Genomic DNA, 23,676 nt, shown 5'->3' with positions numbered 1-23,676 from the left:
CTTTCCACGTTAGCCATGTTGCCAAAGGAAAACAAAAAAAGGAAAAATAAATGTGCTTCAGTTTGTATCCAGATTCCTTCAGTTCTCTCTCTGAAAAGCAGAGTAGTTAAGTCTTTCACAGTTGATTGTTGTTTCAATGTGGTTGTTACTGTGTACAATGTTCTGGTTCTGCTCAGAGTAGTAAAGGCTTTCAGGGTTGATCATTGTTACAATATTTCTATTTCTATGTACAATGTTCTGGTTCTGTTCAGAGTAGTTGTCTTTTGGGTTGATTATTGTTACAATGTTGCTATAACTATATAATGTTCTGGTGCTCAAAGTAAAGTCTTTTAGGGTTGATTGTTGTTACTATGTACAATGATCTGGTTCTTGCTCGGAGTAAAGTCTTTCCACTGATTATTGTTACAATGTTGCTGCTACTTTGTACAATGTTCTGGTTCTGCCCATTTCATTTTGCATCAGTTTCTATAAGTCTCAGATTTTTCTAAAATCATCCTGCTCATTGTTTCTTTTTGCACAATCACATTCCATCACCATCATACATCATAGTTTGTTCAGCCATTCTCCAGTTTTCCTCAGTTTCCAATTTCTTGCCACCACAAAAAGAACTGCTATACATGTTTTTGGATCTTTTTTCTTTGGGGTATAGACCTTGTAATAGTATTAGTGGGTCAAAGGGTATGCACAGTTTTATAGGCGTTGGCTATAATCACATTTTTCTCCAGTGACTGGACCAGTTCACAGAGCATTTGTGTCCCTATCTTTCCATGTTCCCTCTGGCATTTGCCACTTTTTTTCTGTCATACTAGCCAATCTAATAGATATGAAGTGGTACTTCCAGAGTTGTTTTAATTTGAATTTCTGTAATCAATAGTGATTTAAAGCATTTTTTTCATATGACTACAGATAACTTTGATTTCTTCTTGAAAGCTGTCTGTTCATTCATATCTCTTGACCATTTATCAACTGGGCAATGAATTCTTTTTATAAATTTGGCTCAGTTCCCTATATGTTGGGAAAACAAGACCTTTATCAGAAAAAACTTGATGTAAATTTTTTTCCTAATTGCTTCTAGTTAATGTAAAACTTGTTTAATGTTGGACTTGGCTCTTTTCAATGAGGTGATTCAAGGCGATTCCAATAGAATTGGATGTAAAGTGCCATCTACATCTAGAGAGAAAACTATGGAGACTGAATGTGGATCAGAGCACAGTATTTTCACCTTTTTTTGTTATTGTTTGCTTGGGTTTTTTCCTTCTCATGTTTTCCTCTCTTTTGATCTGTTTTTTTCTCACGCAGCATGACAAACGTGGAACCGTGTTTAGAAAAATTGCACATGTTTTAACCTATATTGGGTTTCTGGCTATCTACGGGAGGGGGAAGAGAAAGAAAGAGGAAGAACAATTTGGAACAAAAGAGGAAGAACAATTTGGGCAAAGGTGAATGTCGAAAACTCCCTTTGCATGTATTTGGAAAAAAATAAAGTACTATTTGAAAAAGAAGAACTTGCTTAATGAAATGTAATCAAAATTATGCATTTTACCTCTCCTGATATTCTATCTCTTGTTTAGTCATAAATTCTTCCTTTGCCCATAGTTTTTCCCCATATTCCTCCAATTTCCTTTTAATATCACCCATTATATCTAAATGAAGTCCCATTTTGGGTATATAGAGTGAGATGTTGGTCCATGCCTTATTTCTGCCAGAGTGCTTTCCAGATCTCTAGCAGTTTTTCTCAGATAATGAGTTCTTGCCCCAGTTGTTTGGGACTTTGTGTTGATTAAACACTAGGTTACGGTGGCCATTTACTGTGGTGTATTTTGTACCTAATCTATTCCATTGATTGACCATTCTCTTTCTGGCCAATAGCAGATTGTTTTGATGACTATCGCTTTATAATAGAGTTTGAGATCTGATACTTAGAGGCTACCTTCCTTCATGTTTTTAAGCATAGGATTTTTTACCCAACTCCTCCAGACTCAAAAAATCCAGTGCTTACTATGACTACATCAGGGTTCCACGTCTAAAGGTATAGAAATAAACTTATTGTTTCTAACAACCTCCAAACAAGTGAGGGAAAAGGACTAGAAGGTAGAGGTATGACCTCAACTGGACAGCCACCATATACCCACATTTTTGCCCTCTGCCTTCTTCACTTGTGAGCTTTGGAAGGAGTGCTCAGGTTCCTTCCAATATTTAATCTAATGTTTGCTTTTGTTGTATTTCCTTTTAGTGACTATGACTCGGCGCCCTGTGTATTAGATAGGAAATGAGTAAAAACAAATGTCAGGCCTATCTTTTGGCTTGATATGGTTTTCCAAATGAGTGTAACATCTGCCATCTTTCAGTTCTGTTCCCTGGATTTGCTCATCCTGCTAGCCTCAGTTTCTGTGCTATAAGCCCAACATTCCCCCGTGCTCATCAAGGCCGTTCAGCTAATGAAGCACCAATAGGGAGAGCGTAGTTAACAAAATCATTTCAGCAGCGCCTTTTTAGCCTAGAATGCACAGACTGGACAACAGATGGTCGAAGCCTTTCTGAAAGCGGTACCTGGAGTGATGACCTATAGCTTATTTATTAATCAAAACACAGCAGCACAAGTACACTATGGGGAACCCCCACCAAAATTAACCTCCCCTATTTGGTAGCCAATTTGCCCACAAACTAATAGGCAGCTCTAATGATTTCCCAAGTCATCCAAATGATCAGAAAGAGAATCCCCTACAAATAACTCACCGGGAGGAAAGGAAAAGAACACAAGAAAATCTCATAGCACATGTTCCAGTGAACACTTCCTCTGGCCAATGTGAAGACACCCCCTGGGTTCTGGTCATTTGGTGATTCTGAAAATCCTATCTTGGGTTGAGCACCTGGACAAAATTCTGGATGAATCAATCTTATCTTAATTAGCCATGCAAATGACCTCGGGCCAAGGGCTCCTGAGAGCTTTGGCTATATGGGTCAGGAGGGGAACTTATGACCCATGTAGCATCTCCTTAACTCTTGCTGGGAAGGTAAAGAGTGGATGGGAAGCAAAATAAAATTCAAGCCAGGAAAACACTAATTCAATCAAAAGGGTGACCCCAAGGATGATATGAGCCATAGCTACACTATATGGCATCAGTGCAGAGCTGGGAGTTCCAGGGAATTCCTCCATTAGTGATTAGGAAGCCAGGGTGATTTGGGGGAAAAAAATTCAAAGGCAGCACTAGGGATGATGGGAGTTTCTTAGCAGCTGATGCTCTCTGGGAAACCCTTCTTTCCTAGCTAATCCTACCTTCTTCTATTTATATAGTTTCCCCCTACAAATTAAGGACCGAAATATTTTTTCCCCCCTGAGGCTGGGGTTAAGTGACTTGCCCAGGGTCACACAGCTAGGAAGTGTTAAGTGTCTGAGACCAGATTTGAACTCGGGTCCTCCTGAATTCAGGGCTGGTGCTCTATCCACTGCACCACCTAGCTGCCCCCTGAAATAAATTTGATAGGCAGAAATGGAGATTAGCTAGGACCTTGGTGGCCTCTCAACAAGATGGCCTGGTCTGGATGGGCAAGAGCTACGTATATTTTAACATATACTTTAGCATATTTAACATGTATTGGTCTACCTGCTATCTAGGGGAGGGGGTGAAGGGAAGGAGGGGAAAAGTTGGAACAGAAGTATTTGCAAGGGTCAGTGTTGAAAAATTACACATGCGTATGTTTTGTAAATAAAAAAGCTTTAATAAAAATTTTTTTAATTAAAAAAGTATATTAGTAGAAGAAATTATCTTCATGAATGTCCATCTTTTACTTCCTTGTAAATTCTTTTGTTCTTTGTTGTGCACTTTATTTACTTTATTCTTTTTTCCCCACTTTCATCTTCCTCCCAGAAGGTCATAGTTAAGAAAGGATCTATTTCTATATACTTATGTAGATATATATATACCTACACACGCACAGAAGCACACATTTCCCTTTCACTCCCCTCCACCCCCAAGCAAGCTACAGTTAAGATAATTATGTATACATGTGTAGATATATATATCTACACATACACACAGTATACACCACAAAATAAATAGTAGGGGAGATGAAAGCCTCTGTGGCTCCTGCTGAGGCTCCAGCCACACCCAGCTCACCCGAGGGTGAGGTTTCTGTGGAGCTAGCCCAGAGGTGTTTGCACTTCGGGTTAATCTAGGCCCGGGGTCTTTCTTTAGATCTGGGATTGCTTCAGGAGGACCCCTGTTCTGCCCCAAGTCTTCTGGATTTTTCACCAGTCTGTGTTCACCCCAAGGCACAAATTTGTTCTATTTGTGGAGGAAATCTGGAGAGCTTGAAATTTACCAACCTACTCTTCTGTCTTCCCAGAATCCCTTACACTAACAGGTTTTTTAAAGACGAGAATGGGGACATCACAGAACTCCCCGGCAGCTTTGGGACACCTGAGATGATGTAGGCTCATCAAGATTATTACAGGTGCTGCTCAATATGAGAACACAGCATCCCAGCCCCGTTTCCGAAGCCTGGAATAATATCTCTGAACTTTGTTAATGATGCTATAACAGAACCCCTTTTTTATGTGTGTAGCTCTTGTCCATCCAGACCAGACCATCTTGCTGAGAGGCCACCAGGGTCCTAGCTGATTTCCATTACTGCCTATCAACTTTATTTCAGTCCCTAATTAATATAATATATAATTCTATATAACTATAATAGTTCTGAGTGTGAGTGGTTTAGAATGGGATGCTTCTGTGAGGTTGAGCAGAGACATGGTCTAGTGAACATTAGAAAGAAGCTGGATGTTTCACTGGATAGGCTTTGGAGCCTGAAAGGCTTGAGTTCAAATCCTACCTGAGATGTTTACTAGCCATGTGACCCTGAGCAAGTCACTTAATCTCTGCCTCACTTTCAAGTAAAATGTGAATAGCATAATTGTGAGTGCAATTATATTTTTAAAAAGCGTTTTTCTTCAGCCATTTTTTTAGTTGCGTGCAACTCTTTGTTACCCTATTTGAGGTTTTTTTTGGCAAAGATACTAGAGTGACTTGCCATTTCCTTCTCCAGCTCATTTTGCAGATAAGGAAACTGCAGGGATTGAGGGTTAAGTGACCTGCCCAGGGTCACACAGCCAGGAAGTGCTTGAGGCTGGATTTGAGTCTTCTTGACTCTTAACTGCACCATCCAGCTGGGCTCACTCCCCCTAAATGCACGGCCTGTGTGACTGTAACCCTAACCCTCACGCCGAACCCTTAATACTGCACAATTAGTGCTGGAGAGATGGAAAATTAACACTGTTCATTAGATGATTGTAGGCTCCTTGAGGACAGGGACTGTCTTTTGCCTCTTATTGTAATGCTAGTCCTTAACACAGTGCCTGGCATACAGTAGGCACTTAATAAATGTTGACTGATTGATTATATCTTGCTGATATTAGGTGAGAATAAGAGGCTTAGTAAATACCTACTGGATCATTCATGGAAAAGGGATCCACTCCCCTGGACTACTCAGATCTTTTTGGATTCCTAAACTGGTGCTCTTGAAGAGCATCTGAGCAGGAGGAACAGAGGAATTCAGCCAGATACTGAGAACTTGGGGCCATCCTAGACTTGGGGGGAGGCCTCTGGGACCCAGTGGATGGCAGGGGCAATGGAGAGCAGCTCCCAGCCTTATTCAGAGCAGGTCTCGCCATTTACCCAATCCCAAAGGGAAAGGAGAACTGGGGTCGTCCAGAAGGCTGTGAAGCAGCAGGATTAATTGAATAAAATGAAATTTATGAGGGATTCATAAAATAATCTCATACCTGAGTTCAAATGTGTTCTGGGGAGCAGTTTAAGCTTAAATCTTCGATGCTGTTATTTGCTTGATCATGTCTAGCTCTTTCTGACTCCCCGTGGGGCTTTCTTGGCAACATTCTGGCATGCTGGCCATTTACTTCTTCAGTAGATAAGGCAAAGGGGGTGCGGCGTCCTACTGCTAATGAGGCTGGATTTGAATTCAGGTCTCCCTGCCTCTAGCACTGAGCCACCTAGCTGCCTCCCCTCCTTACTATTTAGTTAGAGTGATTGCATAAACCCAAGGGATTATGGGATCCCACTAAGGGAGAGGGCTACTTGAAATCTTCCTTAAGGAGGTGCAAGCTTTCCTTTCCTCAAGGAGCTTGAGTATGAACCCTACTTTGCTTGTTTTGTCAAATTAGAGAAAAAGAGCCCTTTAGCCAATGTCTTGTTGGCTTTAATGTTGCCCGAGAGCTGGCAGGACCCTTTCAGAGAGAGAGTACACACCCGGCAGGGTGCCACTAAACGGCCCCCCAAAAACCCAGTTCCAAGATGATCAGACTGTTCTGCAGACACACACGCCAAGGCCGCGTTCATTAATAAAACCTAATTTATTGGAGGTAAAAAGTCAGTGAGATCTCCCACGCTGTCCCTTCGGTTCCGAAGCACGTGAGTGGGATGATTGTGGACATGTCAGTAGCAAAAGAGCCACGGCCCTGCCAAGCTGCTCACGGCCATGGCCGACATCTCTGGCCTCTGCAGAGCGCTGCTCCCGGCCGGAGGAGGAGGCAGAGATCAATGGCAGAGGGCTATGGTCTCCATGTTGAGGAAGCGGACGTGCATCTTGGTCTCTATGTCAATCCCCTGCCAGATCTGGAATGGGAGGAGAGGTCACCATTAAAGGGAGCCTGCCAGGCCCGATGGGGAGAAACCCATGGCCATCCCTCTCCCTGCAGCACTGCCCCTCGGCCAGGCCTGAAAAGCTCTGAGCACGTGCAGAAGGAACCATGGAGATCAGTCCCTTCTGTCTGTACTGCAAGTGTGAACTGGGGAGCAGGAGGTCAAAGCCCAGTTAGTTTTCTGAGGGGCTCATGTGGCCCTGCTTTATGTTCCCTTCTATCCTAGAGCCAGCTGAGGTAGGACAGGGCAGAGGGCACTGGGCCTGGGGACAGGAAGCCCTGAGTTCAGTTTGGTCCAGCTGTGTAACTCTGGGCTAGTCACTTCACCTGTACCTACCTCAGTTTGCTCACCTGTAAACTGGGACAATACTGCTAGCACCTACTTCCTAGAGTTGTTGTGAGGATCAAGTGAGATAAGATTTGTAAAGCTGGGATTTGAGATTGGACAGGTGCTTACTAAGTGCTCACCTCTGGAAGAGGAGCACCCCAAGGCCGGTTACTAAGGAGTGAGTTGAGGCTCTGGGCTCAGGGCTTGCTGTGCGTGGAGGGGGGGGGGCTAGAACCTCAATCAAATTGAGTCCTAATCAGGAATTCTGGCCTTTAAACTCTCTTTCCCTTCCTCCCCTCTTTCCTCATCCCTCTTCTTCCTCTCTCTCTTTCTCTCTCTCTGCCTTCTCCATCTCTCTTTGTTTCTCTTCCTCATTCTGTCTGTATCTCTGTCTCCTTTCTCTTCATCCCTTCCTCTTTATCTTCCCCTTTCTCTCCCCTCATTCCCTTCACATCTTTTCCGGCTCCATTTTCTCCCATCGGACCCCAACCTGAAGGACAGGGAGAATGCCTGTGTGAAGTGCAGACAGCTGCTGAGCATTTGGAAGTGAGAACTTTTAGCCTCTATTAGTGAGCGCTTCTCCTTCCATGTGGGACCTGGTCCCCGGGGCAGCCAGGTGGCTAGAAATGGGGAGTCCTTACAGTCTCACAGAATCCAGGGCTTTGGCATCTCCCTCCCACAGCCACAATCACCCCTCAAATCAGAGAGCGCCAGCTCGGATGAGGAACGCCATTCCTAACTTCTTTCCCGCCCTTGCGCTCCCAGAAGGTGGGCCTCTTTTGTTCCAGTAGCACCCACCTTTAGGAAGTCATCGAAGGTGATTCCCTCGTACACTTGATCCGGTTGCTAGGGATGAAGCAAACACAAAGTGAGCAGAGACTAGGGAGAGGGAGGACAAAAGTGCTGGTCCAGAACCAGCCGGGTCTGCTCTTCCATCCTTCACAGCGGGAGTCTGGGAGGACAGAAGGCCAAAGGCCCACAGGGTTTCTTCCTCACCACCGGCCTCCAAGGAAACGAGGCTGGGCCTCTTTGGGGCAAGAACCGATGAGGAGAATGGGGACGAAAGGGGCTTAACTAGAGATAAGGTCCAGCTGATGGCGAGCCAGCAGAGAGATTTCACCAGCCTGAGGAGCCCTTTGTGAGTGTGTGTGTGGATTCACATGTATGTATGTGTGTATACGCACATGTCATATATATATGTAATCACTTCACCCTGCTTGCCTCAGTTTCCTCATCTGTAAAATGAGCCGGAGAAGGAAATGGCCAACCAGTCCAGCATCTCTGAGAAAACTCCAAAATGGGGGTCACAAAATGGCTGAACAACAAATGTGCATATGCATTTGTGCATATACGTGTACATTTGTGTTTGGTGTACATGACCGCATTGGTGTGGATATGTGAAAATGTGCGTGCGTGTTATGTACATGCATTTGTATATGTCTCCATCACAATGTGTGTGCAGTGTTTGTATCTATGTGTGTTTGTCTAACCGGGTGCCTTTGTGTATATGTGTGTGTGTGTGTGTATATGTGTGTGTGTGTATGTGTGTGTTCATACACAGCTTTGGGGAGGAGAAGCTCTGGGTCTGTAATTCCATTCTTGGGTTGCTCCCGGCTCTGGGCTAGCCCATCACTTTAGCTTTTGAAAGTTATCCAGGGCTCCAGAGTTAACCTTTTTCACACGTCTATAACTGAGCAGGTGTCGGGGATGGAATCTCCTTGACTGCAAGGCCAGCCTGGCCGTTAAGATTCAGAACATCCCGCTCTGGAAGAATTCTGTGGGAGAGGCCCAGGTACTCCCGAGTTCCGTCTCTCCCAGGTTCTCGCCCTATAGTCTTGTGAACCTACTGTGTGTTGCATTTACATAAAATATTTGCCCATACACATCCACACATTAAGTAAAGGTAACGTGTCTCTCTTGGAAGCCTTTTCTGGAGCATTTGCCTCCTAAATTTTGCAGGCTTGTGCTTACCAAACTTTTTGGAGCAGTTCGCAGATGTGGATGCCTGTAGATGCTTCCATGGGTCCAAGATTTTATTGTCTGGTCCGCTTCCTTTTATGTGTTGGATCCTCCCCCCCCCCCCAATTTCCTTTGGAATATAAACTCCTTGAGGGCAGGAACTTTCATTTTGTTTCTATTTGCATTTCAGCATTTAGGAATAAAGTAAATGCTTATTGACAATCTGCTAGGTCCATTCTAGCAGGGATAATCCCTCCAGCAAGGCAGATTACGATTGCATTTGTCTGAGGGACAGTGACCAAAATAACTATTACCGCGTGTCAACTTGGGTTGAGCCTCCCTGAGATAAACCACAGTTGTTCTGAGACAAAAGATTTGTAGGGACCTTGTAGGCCAGCCTGTGTCTGAACATGGATTTTTCTAACACATCCCAGCCTTTGCTTGAAAACCTTTCATGAAGGAGAACCCATTGCATTCTGGGATAGAATGCGTCATTATTAGGAATTTTCCATCATGCCTAAATCTGCCTCTGTCATTTCCACCCATCCTTTTTACTCACACTCTCTGGGATCCCTAGAAGATATTGGAAGAAGATACTTCTCTTCAGATACTGGAAGAAGACTTCCATTTCCTCCCTAAGTCTTCCCATCTCCATGTTTTCTTCCTTATGCAGAATCTCAGATCACATGGTCTTGACAGGATGTCATGTCCTGATTGGTCCCTTCTGGTTGTGATGCAGGTCCCTTAAAATATGACTTCCCTCACCCAGAAGAGCACAGTACTACTGTGTGAGCCCACTAGGGCTAAGTGGGTCCTGAACGGAACTACCATTTCTCTCATTTTGGATGCTAGCCCTCTCTTAAACCAACCTAAGTTACCGAGGCTACCACATCACATTATTGACATCTGCTGGGTCTATAATCATTAAAAGATCCCACTATTTTTCAAAGGAGCTTCTAATCACGTTTTCCTCCATCTTGTAATTTTGAAGTTGATTCTTTCTGACTGACAGTGAGACTTTACAGATATTTTTGATTTCACCATCTTAATTACATGCCATTTTTGTAGCCCCTTGGGATGTCCCTGGTTACTGTCACAGGAGTCTTCCTGCTTAGTGTCATCTGCAGGTTTGATAAACACACCTTCTATGTCTTCATCCTGGCCATTGATAAGACGGTTGAACGGGGAAAGGATGGATCTTTGAAGCATTTTGCTAAAGACCTTCTAATGATAGCAAATCATTAAGTAACCTAAGTAACAACCACAAAAGCAGTTACTGGGTACGTAGGGCTTTAAAATCTACCAAGTGCTTTACAAATGTTATCTCATTTGATCCTCACAACAATCCTAGCAAGCAGGTGTTATATTTAGCTCCATTTTACAGATTAAGAAACTGAGGCAAACAATTCAATTGGCTTCCCCAGAGTAACAGCAAGTTACTAGTCCAGCACTCTATCCATTGGGTCACTTAGCTGCCTACTATACTTTGGGTCTAACCATTCCATAAGTTTTGAATTTGCCTAATGGTTCTGTGAACTAATCCACATCTCTTCAGATGCACAGCCCATCGCCGGCCCATATCTGAAGCCTTTCCAAGCTCGGCGAGTTGCCATGCCATGAGACTTTGGAGGGAATGACTTTAGCAAAAATAGAGCAATATTGGGAAAATGCACAGAATACACACACACACACACACACACACACACACACACATTCACAGACACACATACACACACACACACACACACACACACACACACACACACACACACCCGATCCAGCAGCTACTAAAATGTGTCTGTGGATTTTATGTTGCTCGGCAGCTGCCAACAATTTTACTATGGGAAATTAAGAATGCTGTCGCCAATTGAAACTGAAGTAGGATTGGGAGTAATTTAAGGAGGGAAAGTATAATTAAATCAAATGGGAGTTTGGCCCAGTATGGAAGCAAGCGGGGCCTCCCAGGCCCTCGTGACCAGTGCTGTGGGCCTCTGTGCTGCTGTAGTTTAATTTGCTGAATGGACCAGATTTCCATCTAGCCAGAAGCCTCCCTCAGGACCCAAAGACCGGCCTGAAAAAGACGAGTAAATAAAATGACCCAAAGCCTCCATCTCCGGGGACAGCCCCAGCGCCTGAGCTCACACGGCTGCAGCTGGCAGTCTGTCTCTCAGTAATATCATTAGGGGACACACGAGCTTTTCATCAGCTGAAACACCTCTCCACTCTGCTTGGGATGCCACGGGGAAGGTAGACGTTTTGTGACTCAAGTTACCAATGTGAAGATCTCACCTTTTACCCCGTTAAGGAACAGACAAGTCCTTGAGAAGCCCAACCAAGGAAGGCTTGGCTAGTCTTCCAGTACTCACCATTTGACCCACACAGACACTGGCAGCCTCCATCATGGCTCCATCAGCAATGGATCTGGCTGACTCCTTTTCAATGTGGGGGTTTCCAGAAAGCAATTCCTCTACCACCTACCAAGGCAGAGACAGATTCGAGTGACATCTGAGTCAGTGTGCAGAGGCCTCCTGGAAGGCAAGGGGAGGGCCAAGGTGGGGACCATACTTTACATTTCGATATTCTTCCAAGGTGATCCGTCCATCACTGTCAGAGTCGTACATGTGAAACAGAACTAGAGGAGGAGGAAGAAGAGAGGGAGAAAGAGGGAGAAAGACAGAGAGACAGACAGACAGAGAGAGAGAGAGAGAGAGAGAGAGAGAGAGAGAGAGAGAGAGAGAGAGAGAGAGAGAGAGAGAGAGAATATAAGAAGGGAAAATAAGAAAAGAGAAGAAAGAGACAAAAAAAAAAAGAAAGAGGGGGAGGGAGAAGAGAGAGGAGGGAGAAAGAAGAGAGAGAGAGAGAGAGAGAGAGAGAGAGAGAGAGAGAGAGAGAGAGAGAGAGAGAGAGAGAGAGAGAGAAGAGAATGAGAATCAGTCATGTTAAAACTTCTTGCCTAGATATGAAAATAATACTCTTGGTCACGGGACTCCCAGACATCCCAGGTCTTCCATCATACACAGAAGCAACCAGAAGGCTCTATGTCCCCATTGACATTTCCCTTCTCTTTGGAAATCAACCCAACTAAGAAAGAGATGACCAAAAAGCTGAATCAGCAAGCTAAAACTCACTATAGAAATGGATCATAGTATACTTTGCTATGGCCACTCCAGATTATTTGTATTATAATCTGTACATCATAAATATTTGTCAAAGAGGATGGCTTGGGGACTCTGTCACTGGCCTTAATTCTTTTACCTCCACCTGCCTAACTCCTCTGTGGCTAACTATCATCCCACAAGGCAGATCCTTCCATTTGATTATTAGATCATTCTTCTGTAGGTGGAGGCAAAGTCAGTCTTGTTATATTCACTTACTCTGGCCTCTGGAATTATATTTGTTGTTGCTGGCAACAGACACTGGAGAGGTTTACTATTTCCTTCTCCATTTCATTTGACATATGGGAAAACTGAGGCACAAACAGGGGGAAGTGATTTGCCCAGGATCACATAGTTAATAAGTATCTGAGGCTGAATTTGAACTCAGGTCCTCTTGACTTCAGAAAGAGTGCTCTATCCACTGAGTCACCTAGCTACCCCTGGAATTATATAGAATATAGAATAAATTAATGTAATTTAATTACAGAATCATATTATCTTATTTTTACTTGATGCATAAATCCTGTCTCTAATATCCCCGGAAAGCATTTGCTCTACTTCTGCTTCTACTTCTACTGATGGGGAAATCTTTATCTCATGAGGCAACATATTCCATTTTTGAACAGCTAATCGTGAAGGAGGTCACCCCATTTGACCAAAATTGCTTCCCTGTACTGGCCATCCTTTGGTCCTACTTCTGCCCTCTGGGGCCAAGCAGACTAAGTCTAATTTCACAGTGGAAGACAGCAATGGAAGCAATGTGGTTTAGAGAAAGCAGCACCCATTCTGGATTCGAGAACCTTGGGTTTAAACCCCATCGCTCCCAATTACCATCTGGATGATTTTAAGTCATTACCTCTCTGTCCTTCATTTCCTTATCTGCAAAATGGGAAGATGGAGCTAGCTGGCCTGATAGGTCTGTTCCAGCTCTAGAACTGATTCTTCTCAGTTCCCTATGCTATGCTTTTATGACCCCATCATCATCTTCTGGTGGCTGTTTTTGATATATTCCCTTTTGTCAACATCCCTCTTAAAATATGACATCCAGCATGGGTTCCAATAGTCCAATACACGGTGGGACTATTACTGCCCTTTATTTTGGGCATGGAGTTCTAATCATGCAGCCTGACACTGGAATAGCTTTTTGGCAGTTTTATATGTTGATTAAAAAAAAAAAATTGGTGAGGCAATTGGGGTTAAGGTGCCCAGTAATCAACACAGCTAACTAAAGGTCAAATGACTGTGAACAGATTTGAATTCAGGTCCTCCTGATTTCAGGGCTAGGATTCTATCCATTGTGCCATCTAGCGGCCCCTGTAATGTTGATTCTCTCTGCAATGTTCTCCTTCCACAGCTTTGACTATCGACCCCTTTGGCTTCCCAGAAGTCCCAACTGAGATCTCATCTCCTACCGGAAGCCTTTCCCAGCCCCTCCTAATATCAGTGCCTTTTCTTTTTAAATTATTTCCTGTTTATCCTGTATATAACTTGTTGTCGTGTATATATTTGCTTGTTGTCTCCCCCCTTCTATGGTAAACTCCTTGAAGACGGGGCTTTCTTTTGTCTCTTTTGGTAATCCCAGAGCTTAGTACTGGGCCTATTTAATAAATGTTTATTGAGTGACTGAAGCAGTAACAGAATATATTTAATGGCTCTGGGGCCTGGAAGTCTACAGTTCAGAAAAAGGTAAATTGAAATAATGTAAATAAGAGGTTTATTATATATTTATAGAGAGACAGACAGCATGGAGTAGTCAAGTAGCACTGGTCTGGAGAATGAGGTGGAGTGATAGGAGATGTTCAGGAATAAAATCTCTGATGAGCCATTATCAGTGAGACTTGAAAGCTCATGGAAGATGGGAAAGGTAAGATAGGATTGGAGAAGAGTAAATGCCTTCATTTTTAGAAAATGAAAGCAATGGGCAGCTAGGTAGCACCAGCCCTGAAGTCAGGAGGACCTGAGTTCTAATCTGAGACACTTAACACTTCCTGGCTGTGTGACCCTGGGCAAGTCACTTCCCCTAATTGCCTTAGGGAAAAAATGAAAGCGATCAGAGCCTATCACACTATAAGCTGTCTACTTGACTTCTACTCCTGGGAAAATCCTAGAATATGTTATGAGAGAGATGGTGGACAAACCTTTAGAAAAGAAAGCAGTGGTCACGATGAGCCAACCAGGTTTCATCAAACACAGGATCTACTTCTCACTAATAGCATTTTTTTGACAGGTTTATTAGACTAGATAATGAGGAAACCTAGTTTTAATGAAGCTTTTGATACAGTTTATCATCCTCTTTCTATAGAGAAATACATACAGAGATAGGATAATGTAATCAGATGGAATTAGAACTAAGTGGATGACTGGATTCAAAACAGTAGTTGTTAGTGGTTGACCTGGAAGGCAAGATTTGAATTCAGGTCTTTTTAAGTCTAATTCTGGCTCTCCATCCATTATGTCATGTACATCTCTTTATTAATAACACTTGGGTTTATTGACCTCATGGGATCATCTCGCCATTGTACCCTCATCACTGTAGATAAACAAGAACTGGGTCTTGTTGTAAGTCTGTAAATGCTGCTGCTCCCTAAGGATTTCCCATCTGCCCCGCACCTGTTCCCTCCTCTAGGTAGTGTTTCCCCTTGTTAGAAAAGAAAATAAAGGACTATCTTGCTTTTCCGTTCATAGTCCCAGTCCCGTTCATAATCCCTTAATAATATCCCAGTACTTCATAAAAATACTTTCCCCTTTTGTTTCATATAGAAGTTGTCCCCCAAAGTCTTGGTGCCATTTTAAGTTTTAATAGTCGGGAACTGCCCTAAGATTTTTAGGACATCCTGTATAGGAACCCTGGATAAGACAGTATAGTAGAAAGCACACTAGATCTGAGTTCAAATTCTGGCTCTGACCACGGGTTGTAGAATGAAGTTCTGTGGAAGATCAGGGCCAAGTTGGGGCCGCCACTGCCTAATCTCCAGACATCTGGGGCCTCCCTCTGGCAAACTTAACATCTTCTCATCACACTTACATCTTAACTTCTCCTTTCTGCAGTGCTCCAGCTGTTCCTCATCCATGTTGGTCTCGATTGGTCTGAAGTAAGACATTATGGTCAAGAAATCCTCAAAGTTAATCTCATCAGCCAAGCCATTGGGTGCTTTTCGGAGGTTCCTCCAGAAGAAATTAGGGAGAGAGGGGGAAAAATTAGAACTTCCTCCACTCAAGGAAAAATATTTATAAGCTACCTTTTCTGGTAATTTTCTTCACAGAAAATGCTTTCTCACTGTGTCTCACTATTGACATTTGGATCTTACAGGCAGGGTAACTGAGGCACAGGCTAGTCATACCACTTACCCAGGGCCATACAGTTCTTTTGTGGTGATGGTAGGCCAAGAACTCAGATTTCTCCATTTTTTTTTGCCTCTTACTTTTTCCATGAGATTATGATGTAGAGGTAAGGACTTAAAAAAACAAACAAAAAAACCCCACAACCTTGTGGAATGGCTTTTTCTAATCTCTAAATTGATTTTTGTTGGTATCTAATCATTTTAGTCACATTCAGATCTTTTTGGACCCCATTTAGGGTTTTCTTGACAAAGGTACTGGACTGGTTTGCCATTTTCTTCTTTAATTTATCTGATAGATGAGGAAACTGAGGTAAATCGGGTGAAATGACTTGTCCAGGGTCATATAACTACTAGGTATTTGAGGTTGAATTTGAACTCAGGGCTTGCTGACTCCAGGCCGGGTGCTCTATGGGGCTTCCTTGCTGATTTTTGAAGTGGCTCCAAATCACCCTTGAAAAAAGTTACTCAAGGGGCAGGTAGGTGATGCAGTGAATAGAGCACCAGCCCTGACGTCAGGAGGAGCTGAGTTCAAATCTGACCTCAGACACTTCATACTTCCTAGCTGTGTGACCCTGGGCAAGTCACTTAACCCCAATTGCCTCAGAAAGAATTAAAAAAAAAAGTTACTTGCCTGGGACAAAAAGTAATTTTTGTGAGGGAAGCTTCCAAACTCCTGTGTTTATTTCACTACCTGGGTGATATAGGCTCAACCCTGAGGAGACTGTTAATCATGTGAAGAGAAGATAATTGCCTTTACCTGGCAAGGTATAATCTTACGATATGGCCCAGCACCTTTATTCCTTGTGGGATTGGCCCATTCAGCTAACTCATAAAAAGAGATGACATTTATCTGGCCCATCAAAGTTCATAAGGTACTCATTTGGTGATCCCAACAGTCCTTTGAGGTACATATTAGACATATTCTTATCTCCATTTTACAGATGAGCAAACTGAGTCCCAGAGAAATTTCTCAAGTTCTCACAGCGAGTAAGCCTGAAAATTAACACAATTCACTTGAATTGTTCTTGGGCAGGACACTTCATAGGACCTCAGTTTCCTTACCGGTTAAATAAGAGATTGCTTCCCAGCTATAAACTTCTCATCCCAAAGGGCCATTCTCTAAGAAGCGCCAAGGCCCAGAGCCAGGAACAAGACAGTGAATCCCAGGCAGGGTAAACTCCGAGGAAGGAAAGGGAAAGAGATGTCTCCCCTGCAAGTGGCAGGAAGCACCTTCCCTTTGGCACGTCTTCCAAAAGTGATCCCATGGTCTTAAATTGTCTACATTAGAGAGCTTCTCCCACTCCTGCCTTGTTATTTAAAATAATCTCACTGTTCTTACAAGGAGATGCAGACTAAATATACACCGTATAAAAATAGCCCCCCATAGTTACCCAATACATGCGTTGGCTCCCAGACACTCTTAAGGAGGCTTAAGGTGCAACAGGAAGCCCAAGAACACAAGAAAGAAGCAGAGGGTGGGTCTAAAGCTAGACAAGACACGGAAGTCTCTTTCCTAAAAGGTCCCTCGAAAGTCATGGTGGGTAGTCCTCTCATCTGGGTTGTTCCTTTTTGAAGGAATGAGCAATTCAGGGAGATGGAACACACGGTGAATAGAGAACTGGCTCTGAGGTCTGGAAGACCACTTCAAATCTCAACTATAGAATGGACATTAGTCCAGAGTATAATCTACCACAACGACTACCAATAAGTACATAATATATATAATACATAATAGAGTACACAGCATATATACATAGAATTTTTTTCTTTTAATTATAATTTTTTTTGACAGTACATATGCATGGGTAGGGTTTTTTTTAAACAACAGTACATAGAATTTTAAAAGTCAATAGGCAATCACAACTTCATGAAACTTATGTAAAAAACAGGATGAAGTGAGGCAATTGGGGTTAAGTGACTTGCCCAGGGTCACACAGCCAGGAAGTGTTAAGTGTCTGAGACCAGATTTGAACTCGGGTTCTCCTGACTTCTGGGCTGGTGCTCTATCCACTTAGCTGCCTCCTCAAATCCTTTATAAATCAGTCACGACTAGAAAAGAACTAAATTAAGTGCTTATGGTATACAAAATGCTGAGTACAGACACATGTGCCAAGGCAGAAGCACAAAGGGTCCTGTTTATAAGGGGCTGGCATTTTATTAGGGGGCACAAGAGGGTGTCTAGACCAGCACGTTCAAGGTAATCGGAGGAGAGAAGCAGCGTGACTGCCCTGATGCTCACAATAACCCTCTGAGGCAGGACGCAAAAGTGGCATATTATCCAAGCAGGCCCAGCTGGTCTCCCGGTTTCTGGCCCTAATTAAGCAGTTGAGTCTCTTGTTCTCCCATTCCCACTAACCTCTTGATTTGTTATTTTCCATTTATTCCTGTCCCCTCATGCAATCACCTCCCGCTCTCATTTCCATTCAGCAGACCTTGATTACACACCTACTGGGGAAAGGTAGGGGGCAGTCAGATAATGAGGGGCTTTCAAGATGGAGGGAAGTGTTTGTGATGTGGGGATAAACAGACTGAGACAGGAAGCAGTGCGGAGGTTGAATCTGTTTCATCCTGGAAGTGACCGCTGCCCCCTGAAAGGTTCTGTCTCCCCCACCGCCACCTTCCAAATCCGAGCATGGAGTCAATCTTCAGGCTTTACAGTATGGCTCCCTTATTGTTCCCCAGGTCTCCCCTCCACCATACTCTCTAACACTGAATGCTATGGACTCCACAATTCTCTCAATCTAGTCACTTAAGCTTGGGAAGAGGATCTGGAACTGGATGGGATCTTCAAGGTGATCTGGTCCACTTTTACAGAGGAGGAAACTGAGGTTCACTGAGATGAGGGCATCGGCCTAAGGCCACTCATGCCTTGAATATTGCAGGAACCCAATAGTCAGACTTCTAGATTGTAACCTCTTTCAACCTCAGCTTTGTCATCTCTAAAATGGGGATAATCACAGCCACTTCATAAAGCAGAATCATACTAGAAGGGACCGAAGAGACCCTCTAATCCAACCCTCTTATTTTGTGAGATACAAGTGAGAAAACAGGTAAAGTGATGATGATAATGATGGCGGTGATGATGATGATGATGATGTCCAACCTCATTTTACAGAAGAAGAGACTGAGGTCCCGAGAAGTGGCTTGCCCATGTTTATGAAGCTAATCAGTGTCACATCCAGGTCTCCTGCTTTCTAGTCTGGGGCTCAGCTACAATTTTCTCATGTATCTCTCTGTCTCTGTCTCTGTCTCTGTCTCTGTCTCTCTCTCTCTCTCTCCCCTCTCTCTCTATTTCTCTCTCTATCTTTTGCTTTCTGTTCCTCTCTATCTCAGTCTTTATCAGTCTATCTCATCCCCTCTACTTCTTCCCCTTGTCTCTTTGTCCTCTTTCTGCCTCTGTCTCCATCTCCATCTTTATCAGTCTATCTCTCCCTTCTCCCCTCTCTCTGTCTCTGTCTCTCCTTCTCTCCTCTTCTCTCCCTTTCCCCTTTCTCTCTGTCTCTCCCCCTCTTCACCTTGTCTCTGCCTTTCTCTCTCTGCCTCAGTGTCTCTCTGTATCTGTCTCTCCCTCTCGCCCCTACTCTCTCCCCTTCCTCTCAGCTTTGTCTCTCCCCCCTCACCCCGCTGGGGTTCTCAGGCTGGAGTCTGTAAACTTTGGATAACTGTATTTTCCAGTAATTGGTTTCCTTTGTAACCCTGTAATAGCAAGTATTTTATTTTCCTGAGAAGAGGTCCCTTCCTGCCGGAGGGGCGAATGACCCATTTAAAAGTGAAAAACCCCCTGGGCTAAGGTGTAACCTAACAGTGGTTATCTCTGCCTGTACCTCCTAGCACCACCTTCCCCACCCACTGGGCTATTCACTCCTACTCTTATCGCTGTTAAACAAGCTTGTCCGAGGTCTCCGGGGCCTGGGAAACACAGTCCTCCTTTTTCCCTTCTACTTTTTCTCCATTTTGAAGAAATCTCCCCAGACTGGGCTTCCGGTGTCTCAAGGTACAGTTATGGACTTAATGGATCAAAAATCAAGCAACAAGTGCCTACTGTGTGTCAGGCCCTGGGCTAAATGCTAGGTATATAAAGGCAACATGGAACAGCCTCTATCCCCAAGGAGCTTATTTTCTAGTAGGGGGAGACATGAACATAGTTAAGCAAATGCAGGATAAATATAGTAGATGTTTTTTGTCCCCAGAATAAGCTGGTTCTTTCCCCCCTTTTCCTTATGTTTTCAGGCATTTTGTGGAGACCAGAGAGGAAATGATTAAATCTTCTGTGCTCTTTTTCCAGAAGGGGCTAATTGACCCTAAGGAGTTGGGAAAAAATATTCCTAACTCCTGGTTCCATCACAGAAGCTGCTACTGGAGAAAATTAGGCAGCAAAGCAGAATTGGGAAGAGTTGAGTTAGAATTCTGCCTCTGTTGTAAAAAATTACCCATGCATATGTATTGTCAAAAAAAAAAAAGTTATAATTATAAAATTAATTTAAAAATTAAAAAAAAAAAGATATAAAGCATAGATCTGGAGCCAGAAGAAATTTGAAAAATTATCCAGCATATATTTCCTTAATTTTTTTTCCCCCCTGAGGCTGGGGTTAAGTGACTTGCCCAGGGTCACACAGCTAGGAAGTGTTAAGTGTGTGAGACCAGATTTGAACTCGGGTCCTCCTGAATTCAGGGCTGGTGCCCTATCCACTGTGCCCCCTAGCTGCCCCTATTTCCTTATGTTTACAGCTATGTAAATTGAGACTCAGATTTATTAAGTGATTTTTCTAAGGTTATACAAATAGTAAGTAAAAAAGGAAGGATGTGAATTCATGTTCTCTAACTCCAAAGTAAAATAGAGTTTTACTTAAAAGCTATAAAAGAGGCTATAATCGATTTTATTATGTTGAAATTAAAATTACATCAAGGCATAAAAAGTCAGCTGAAAGATGAAGGCAGAAAATCATCTGAGTTTGCTGAGATTGCTTGATGGTTCTTAAAATTTTATTTATTTTATTCCTATCTTAAGAAATAAAAAAAAAATTTCTATAACATAGTAAATTTTTTCAAAAAGATGATTCTACGTGAAACTGAAAATCTATTATGTACAATTTGCTATTTATTTAAAATATATAATAGAGAGCACCAGACCTGAATTCAGGAGGACCTGAGTTCAAGTCTGCTCTCAAACACTTAACCCTTTATAGCTGTGTGACCCTGGACAAGTCACTTAGCCCCAATTGCCTCAGGGGAAGCCAAAAAAAAAAAGAAAAAAAAAAGAATTCTGCCTCTGGTACTAGCTGTGTCACTGTGGCTACATCACTTAACCATGGTCTGCCTCAGTTTCCCCATTATGAAATGGATGAAATTTTATCTCATCTCATTTAACCCCATAAAAACTTTGTGAAATGTATGCTGTAATTACCAACATTACTTTGCAGATGAGGAAACTAGGGCTGTGTCAGGTAAATAGTAAGTTACATCACCCACCCAGTAATATAATATTTGTAAATCACTTTGTAAAGCTTAAAATGCTATTTAAATGGGGCAAGTAGATGGCAGGTGGATTGAGCACCAGCCCTGGGTGAGGAGAACCTGAGTTCAAATCTGGTCTTAAACACATTAACAAAACAATGTGACCTCTGACAAGTTGTTTAACCCTGATCACCTCCCCCACAATGCTAACTATTATTGCTGCTAATAATAATAATTGACATTTGCATGTGCTTTAAAGTTTGCAAAGCACTTTATGTATGTGATCTCATGTGAGGCCCATATACTTTAACATGTTTAACATGTATGGAACTACCTGCCATCTAGGGGAGGGGGGAGGGAAGGAGGGGAAAAGTTGGAACAGAAGTTTTTGCAAGGGTCAATGTTGAAAAATTACCCATGCAATAAAAAGTTATAATAATAATTTTTTAAATTGCCTTTACATGTACTTGGGAAAATATATATTTTTTAAATTATAGCTTTTTATTTTCAAAACATATGCATAGATAATGAGTTATTTATTAGCTATATAATCCTGGAGGAGGCAGTATGGTGCAGAGGGTAGAATCTGGCTTTGGAGTCAGGGACAGGTTCAAATCCTCTAGCCCTGTGATCATGGGTACCGCGGACAGCTACACTCACTGACAGATGAAAAGAATCTCATCAACTAATCTAGTCTGGACTTCTCCAACTTTCTGATGAGGCCCAAGGTCCTTTCTCATAATTGTGTTTTTAAATAATTGGAGGAAATGCTGAATTTTAGTTAGTGATTATGAAAATGAAGATGGATTTTTTTTTTTTTCCCAAGCAGGTTCATAGAGATCCTGAAATTTATGCATGGGATTTGGGAGATCCCAAGTGCCCTCAGCCTAGTCCATCCACATCTGAAAAAGAACCTCTCTTACAACTTATCTGACACAACCTTCCTAAGGTTTTCTTATCTGTAAAATAAGCTTAATTCTTGTGATATCTCCTTCCTAGGGCTCATGAGATTATTGTTGTCATTTAGTCATGTCTGACTCTTTGTGATCCCATTTTTGATTTTCTTGGCAGAGATGCTGAAGTGGCTTGCCATTTCCTTTTTCAGCTCATTTTACAGATAAGTAAACTGAGGCAAACAGGGGTAAGTGACTCATCCAAGGTCATACAGCTGCTAAGTGTCTGAGACTGGATTTGAATTCAGGTCTTTCTGACTCTAGGTTGAGTGCTCTCACTACTCTAGCCCCATCTAGATGCCCAAACAAGAAAATAGCTATTGACACAGTGTCCCAAAAGTCTCAGTTTAGCTTAAATGCTGTCAAGGCTTAAAACTTTACTGAGAGCTTTGGGACAACCTGCATAAGGCATAAGGTAGAACTTTGACATTCATTATTCTTTTTATCATCATAATAACCCTCCAAGATAGATGCTATTATTATCCTAATTTTACAGATGAAGAAACTGAGGCTGAGAGAAATCAACACAACTAGTTGGTTGCCAGCTGATCCCAATGAGGGATTCAGATACATCTCTTCCAGCCTCCGGACCTTCTAGCTTATCTACTGTGTTATCTTGCTGTCCCCGAAGAGACAGGTTAAGAAATTTGCATTTGACAGTGTTATTACCATAATTTTGGGCAAATCCCAACATAATAACACTAGACCCCCAAGGCATCTGCTGAGATGACTGCACAAGTAAAATGGAAATAATAATACCCCTTATACTATCCCTTGCTGACTTGGGAAAGAAGGATCTATCAGGCATGGTAAATGCTTTGAAAAAAATTTACAGTTGTATAATTGCTGTTGATGATATTAGTTGATTGATGACTGATGATAATAAGAATTCAAATTCATTAACCTGATAAACCAGCGAAGAGAGCTCTTACCTGTTGTCAAAGAAGGCACGGATGATTTTGGATCTGATTGGGTTGAGCTCCAGGTCAGGGATGTTATTAAAGTTTTCTTTGCTGGTTTCAAAAGAAAAGACCAAGAAGAGAAACATATCAGAGCATATCTTCTGTTATTTATTCTAGTTAGTTGTTGTTGTTGTTGTTTTGAGGCAATTGGAGTTACGTGACTTATCCAAGGTCATACAGCTAATATCAAGTGTCTGAGGCTGGATTTGAATTCAGATTCTTCTGACTCCAAGGCCAGGGTTCTATCCATTGCCCAGCTAGCTGCCCCTTTGTGTTTCTGTTTTTAACCATTAATGTGGGTCCCAGGACAGCAGTTTAACGTCAAATGGAAGCACTCGGTAAACTGGAATTTATGAAGTGCCTATTGTATACCAAATAGAATCACAGAATCTGAGAACTGAAAAGAATCTCAGAGACCAAACAATCTAATTTGTCCTTGAACTGGAATCTCCTCTACAGTCTGAATAAATGAATAGATAAGTGAATGAATAAATGAATAAATAAGCATTTATTGTTCTTGTGATGTTCAGTCATTTTTTAGTTATATCTGACTCTTGTGTGACCCCATTTGGGATCTGCTCGGCAAAGATACTGGAATAGCTTGCCATTTCCTTCTCCAGTTCATTTTACAGATGAGGAAACGGAGGCAAACAGATTTAAATGATTTGCTTAGAGTTACACAGTTAGGAAGTATCTGAGCCTGGATCCTTCCTGGCTCCAGATCTAGCTCTTTATCTACTTCACCATCTTGTTAAACACAGAAGACACAAATACAAAATCAGACAGTCCTTCCTCCTCCCCTTAAAGAGCTTTCGTTCTAAAGGGGAGGAAGGTGGCTAGGGAGGGGCACTTTGGTCCACAGTGTTCAGGAA

General features: G+C 42.6%; 1 protein-coding gene across 3 annotated transcripts in view; it reads right to left on the bottom strand.

Moving 5' to 3' along the window:
- Nucleotides 1-6,345: 6,345 nt before the first annotated feature.
- Nucleotides 6,346-23,676, bottom strand: part of FBXO21 (F-box protein 21) — a 149,898-nt gene continuing 132,567 nt past the window's right edge. For all 3 annotated transcript variants that reach the window (XM_074296765.1, XM_074296775.1, XM_074296783.1), the window contains 6 exons: nucleotides 22,775-22,855; nucleotides 15,120-15,259; nucleotides 11,510-11,571; nucleotides 11,306-11,413; nucleotides 7,779-7,826; nucleotides 6,346-6,626 (listed from right to left, as the gene is read on the bottom strand). In XM_074296765.1, coding sequence (XP_074152866.1) covers nucleotides 6,549-6,626; nucleotides 7,779-7,826; nucleotides 11,306-11,413; nucleotides 11,510-11,571; nucleotides 15,120-15,259; nucleotides 22,775-22,855 — 517 coding nt within the window. In that variant the 3' untranslated portion in view covers nucleotides 6,346-6,548. The remainder of the gene's footprint in view (nucleotides 6,627-7,778; nucleotides 7,827-11,305; nucleotides 11,414-11,509; nucleotides 11,572-15,119; nucleotides 15,260-22,774; nucleotides 22,856-23,676) is intronic.

The sequence above is a fragment of the Sminthopsis crassicaudata genome, chromosome 1 (genome assembly GCF_048593235.1).
Source record: "Sminthopsis crassicaudata isolate SCR6 chromosome 1, ASM4859323v1, whole genome shotgun sequence".
NCBI lineage: Eukaryota > Metazoa > Chordata > Mammalia > Dasyuromorphia > Dasyuridae > Sminthopsis > Sminthopsis crassicaudata.
The sequence above is the reverse complement of the archived record's forward strand: the minus strand, read 5'-3'. Positions and strand labels throughout refer to the sequence as shown.